This window comes from Phalaenopsis equestris, unplaced genomic scaffold, assembly GCF_001263595.1.
Source record: "Phalaenopsis equestris unplaced genomic scaffold, ASM126359v1 Scaffold000335, whole genome shotgun sequence".
Taxonomy (NCBI): Eukaryota; Viridiplantae; Streptophyta; class Magnoliopsida; order Asparagales; family Orchidaceae; genus Phalaenopsis; species Phalaenopsis equestris.
In genome coordinates, this window is record NW_018164777.1 from 37559 (window position 1) to 43217 (window position 5659).

Genomic DNA, 5659 nt, shown 5'->3' on the forward strand with positions numbered 1-5659 from the left:
ATTAATTAAGAAAATAGAATAAAATTTATTAAATTAGTTTCAAATAATATTTTAATATAAATATTAATTTTTAAATTTTGCCCAAATCCTTAACATCTATCTGATTAGGGTTGTCAAAACGACTCTTTGTTAGTGAACGACTCGTGTTCGACACGCTAAGCAAACGAACCGAACACGAACACATCTTTTGAGCTCAAAATATAAAACAGCCGAACACGAGCTGAGCCTGGAATCGCTCGTGTTCGGCTCGTTTACACCCCTAGTAGGCATTACCCACAGGCCTTAGTTGACACAAATAATTGCTATTTAAAACAGATTTTTAATAATTTTTAGCGTATTACCACCGATTTATTTTATAATTTTTGAATTAGCAAAGTTAACGCACTTTGAATTAGACAGGTGGCGCATGATTGTACGATCAAATGCATGAAAAATGACTAAATAAACTTAAATGAACAAAAATGTTTACCAGATGACACGCCTCCGAGTTAGAAAGAACTGTGTTGAGTAGCGTTATTTCTTATTATTGATATTGCACAGCATCCGTACCAATAATATACACTGAGACAAATCACGATGCCAGCGGCCGTATAAGCTACAGTAACATTCATCTCGTGTTCCGGATCCCACCTTTCATGCTTGACCATGTGATTGACATTGAAATTGGCTGTTTCAGGGGTCGCAAAATTAAGACATTTCATAAATTTGAATTTATTTTTTTTATGATAGGAAGATTTACATTCATATCTCTTAAAAGTTAAAACAGAGACTTTTTTAAAGATTAGGGTGGTACAAATGCAATAAATAGAATACAGTATAAGACTTAGGTGGCATGCATGTAAATGCCAACAAACATCTGAACTTCATATTTATAGTTACAACATTTTATTATTAAAAACACTGCGAACTACATCTTTAGTTGGAAGTCATTAGTTCACGATACTCCGCACCATTCAATTATTTTTTGGGTCTTATTTCGCCAAAAGCTTAGCTTGTCCCATTCAAGTGAGGCGAAGATGAAACAAAATTGGAAACTTGTTAATCTGATTTGAAACAATGATATATGCCTGCCGTTGCTCGTCTGTAGCGAGCAGAAAAAAAATTATTGAATGTTTCAGTGGATCACCCAATCAGATAACGCCAATGGGCGATGGTAAACAAAGGAGAATATTTTCATGCAAATTAAGTGCACTGATTCATTCTCTTATTTACGCAATTAAATTATGAGGCAGTGGACAAATTTTTACATTGCAGTGACACTTTTAATTAAAGATTGTTTATATGGACACATAGGAATGTCTGTTTTAATAATATTATAAAGAAAAATGACAGAAGAGTATCAGTCAATGAAGTAAAATTTTCTTGAAAATATTCAAAGATTAAAGTATAAAAAAAAAAACCTTTTTTTAATTTAATATGAACTAACGGTTATGTAATAATATATATGAATCTCTTAGCCTATGAATTGTAGACATATCTAATTAAAAGTAGCGCGGTGTTGCCAAACATGACATAGAAGTATCTGATTTGAATAATATTTTAGAAAATAAACACCTTTTGTATGCACACGTGCCCCCAAAGAATTAAAATTTTCTGATAAATAATTTTAAACAAATACATTTTTAACATTAAAATTTTTAAGAAATTATTATTTTTTTTTAATAGAAAACTAAATTTACTTTGATGTAATACAATACTTTATTTTTCTATATCATAAACTGAATAATATATGTAGATCTCTTACTTTTGAAAGTCAATGTTATTAATTTTTTGTTTATTTCCTATTTGTTGTTATTAAAGTTTTACTTATTTAGTTTTTATCTATTCTTTATAATATATATTAGAAAGATTTGTTTTTCTTAAAGTTTTGTTTATTTAGCTTTTATCCATGCATCATAGGCTTTATCTTTTGAATGTTAATATTATTAAATTTTTTATTATATCTTCTTTATTTATTTATTGTTTTTTTTTATAATTTATATTAGGAAGATTTACTTACTCAACACTCAATTCTTATGTATTTACATATCTCACCTAAAATTCAACTTTACATTTATGTCATTTTATCTACACATAAAAAAAGTCCATTTTTTTTAAAGTTAGAAGTTGTAGTATTTTAGATATGATATTAAAATTGTAGCATTTTAGATATAATATGAAAGATTGGACGATATAAATTGATAAATAAAGTTTGGATGTTAGTATGATATATAAGAATTGATTGGTATGTATGTAAAAAAAAAAAAAAATGAAAAACAAAAATTTAGAGCAAGATGTTCTTACTACATTTGTGTTAAAGTCACCAGATTTATTTAAGAAAAGATGTATTAGACTCATTAATATAATTATTTTCACTAATTATATTTAAAAAATTAATCAAAATATTTTCAATCAATAATTGAAGAGGCAAAGAAAAGTACTAAAATATTATAAATATAAAAACTAATTTTAATTGTTAGACATATAAATTGATAAAAATTATGTTAATAAAAAGGAGCTGGGTCCCTTGAGCTATCCGCTGCTCAGTATGGAAAGCAGTGGATATATCTCTGTTGCAGCGCGATTTGCGTCACATCACATGCATCTGACAGCCCAATTCTGAGCCCAACCCATATCGTACGGTTCTGATGCGAGGCAGCGAGTTCCCCTCGCTTTGTTTTCTTCTCATAGTTTGTTAAATAGGGATTCCGTTAAATAGGGTGAAAAAAATGGTGATGTCGGAGTTCTCATATGCAGATTGTGTTCTTATGGGTGCTGCCGGAGTTGATCAAGGAGGAGGAGATAGAGCTTCTGATTCCCATTCTTCTGTCGGTGTTCGTCTTCCAGTTCTTGCCCAAGGTGTACCATAGCATCTGTCTGATGAGAGGAATGCAGAAGGTCACCGGCTACATTTTCGGAACCATTTGGTGGGGTTTCGGCCTCAACCTCATCGCCTATTTCATTGCCTCACACGTAAGCTTGAATTACCCCCTTTTGGCTAATCGTAGCATAATGTAATGCTTATAATTCAAAAAGAAGAGAATGCAGTGCACTTCAAATGCTTGAGGTAGGTTTGAGGTTCTTAAGATGTATTTGCCCAATTTTGGTTTGATGGATTTCGTGTTTTTGTCCTTTTGATGCAACTTTTTTATTGTTTTAGTTTGTGACCTAATTTTGTGGGCCCCACGAGTTGTCTCATAGGAAAATAATGAGCATGTGAATTAATGTTTTAAAAGAAAATTGTGAGCATGCGGATTAAGATTTTAGAATGAAATTGTAGTAAGGATTGAAGTCTTTGACCGTTTGATCAATATTATAATAGTCTTAGATTGCTATCCGTGGGTATTACTTTATTGACTCTGTTTAATTATTTTCTTTAAAGTGATCCTGCTAAAACTAGAAATACCCTTTTTTGTTATGTACAAGTGCAGACATTTTCTTGCTTCACTTTTATGCTGGTCAAAATTCTTATAATTTTAGATTTGATATAGTGAATTCTTCTTCCCTGTCCGTGATATTTCCCATCCTGAATTTTTCAAGTAAAATTTGTGTGTTTTTTTTTTTTCGTTTATTTCATTGTTTGTTGCATAAATTCAAGTTTAAGTTATAGCAAGTGGTATTAGAGATAAATTTTGATCTTCATGATGACAACAGTGAAAAACGACATCTCTTTTTTAGATTGCAATACCGATTTTCGCTTCAGTAAGTTAAGATGTGAGCTTTCTTAGCACAAATGGATCTAAACGATACACTATTTGGATTTGAAAGAAGGTCCTCATCACGGACGTTGGAAGAGAAGCAACGTAAATATCGAAATGCTCTTTCTCAAAGTCATTTTCCTCTGTCAAATCAAATTCTACATGATGATTTGAAGGAGAAGACCGAAGCTGTGTTATGATTGAAATTAGAGCAATTGTGTGTGGAAAAAAAAATATGAAGAGCAAGTTACACTTAAAATAACATTTGCATTCTCACAGGATGACATAAAGTGCATCTATTATAAATCACTTAACTGCCTTTAAGGAAATCATCTTGATTTAGAAGCCATGAAAGTTAGAATAAGATTTGATATTAATCCTGTTATGCTCACTGCCTTCATCATGTTCAACGGTTAAATGTACATCTTGTATAGGAGAAAGACACTTACTCTAGAAGAAATATATGAGGCTTGATTTTCTAAAGAGAAGATGAGGCAGCTTGCGGATGAATTTAATGCTCAAGGAGAAGGTCTTATCGTTCAAGGTTCAACTCAAGAGAGGGGTTTTGATGCTAATATAAAAAGTAGATCAAAATTTAGGAATAAGAATAAGATCTGTAATTACTATAAAAAAAATGAACACATCAAAATTGAATGTTATAAGTTACAAAATAAAAATAAGAAAGTAACTTCAAATCAGAAAGACAAACAATCCGATCATTCTAGTGAAGCCAGTGTTGTTGAAGAAATTGTTAGTGAATGTGAACTCTTAGTTGTCTCTGACATTGCACCTTGTGACAATTGGATTTTTTGATTCAGCCGATAAATTTCATGTGTTTCAACAAAGACTGATTTTCAATATATGAAACTATCTCAGAGTACTATGCTAATGGGCATTAATGCTCCATGTAAGATTATCGATATTGAAACTATTAGAATCAAGATATTTTATGGAGTCATAAAAAAACTTAGAAATGTGAGATATGTCCTAAATCTGAAAAGGAATCTAATTTTCTTATGTACTATTGATGCTAAATGGTATTAGTACTCTTGTTAAGTTGGAGTTTTAAAGATCAACAATAACTTTAGTTTTGATGAAAGGATATAAGAAGACTGCTAGACTGTATGTTTTCTAAGGCTCTACAGTGATGGGTGATGCATCATTTACTATTACTATACAGATGATGAAGTAACCAGGCTTTGACATTTGCGTCTTTGACATATGAGTGAGAATGAGATGACTGAATTGAGCAACTGAGGACTTTTAAATGATCAGAATATTAATATTTGAAGTCATGTGAGCATTGTGTATTTGGGGTTAGAAGAAAGTTTAAGTTCAATACTGACATTCATAATATCAAGAAAATACTAGACTACATACATTATAATATTTGGAGACCATTTACAGTATCATCTGAAGGTGATGCCAAATTTATACTGACGTTCATTTATGATTTCTCAAGAAAAAGTTCGGGTTTTCTTCTTGAAGTATAAGAGCAACGATATTTTTTTCATTTTAAGGAGTGGGAACTTATGATTGACAAGCAGACTAGAAAACAGATCAAACGTCTTCGTACTGATAATGGGTGGAGTTCTGTTCAGGAGAATTTAATCTCTTATGTAAATCAGAATGAATTATGAGAAATTTTCCAGTACGACACTCACCTCAACAAAATGGTATGATAGAATAAATGAACATGAATATAATGGAGAAGGTTTATTGATATTATCCAATGTTAAGCGACCTACTTCATTTTGGGTCGAAGCTTCTTTGTACATCTTATTACTTGGTGAATTGTTCTCCTTCCATTGTTATTGTTGTGAGATATGTACTTCCTGGCATAGAAATGAGACGAAAAAGAACACAAGCAAACACAGATCGTTTACGTGGTTCGATCCAACTGGATCTACGTCCACGGGAGGGAATCAATCAAATATTTCACTAAGGCAAAAGAAATGGAGAATACATAGCTTATACATAGA

General features: G+C 31.2%; 1 protein-coding gene across 1 annotated transcript in view; it reads left to right on the forward strand.

Moving 5' to 3' along the window:
• The window catches only part of LOC110025847 (cyclic nucleotide-gated ion channel 2-like), a 27804-nt gene that overhangs the window by 1151 nt on the left and 20994 nt on the right, over positions 1-5659 (forward strand). Inside the window, exon 3 of the mRNA XM_020726520.1 lies at positions 2737-2952. Within this exon, the coding sequence (XP_020582179.1) occupies positions 2737-2952 (216 nt within the window). The remainder of the gene's footprint in view (positions 1-2736; positions 2953-5659) is intronic.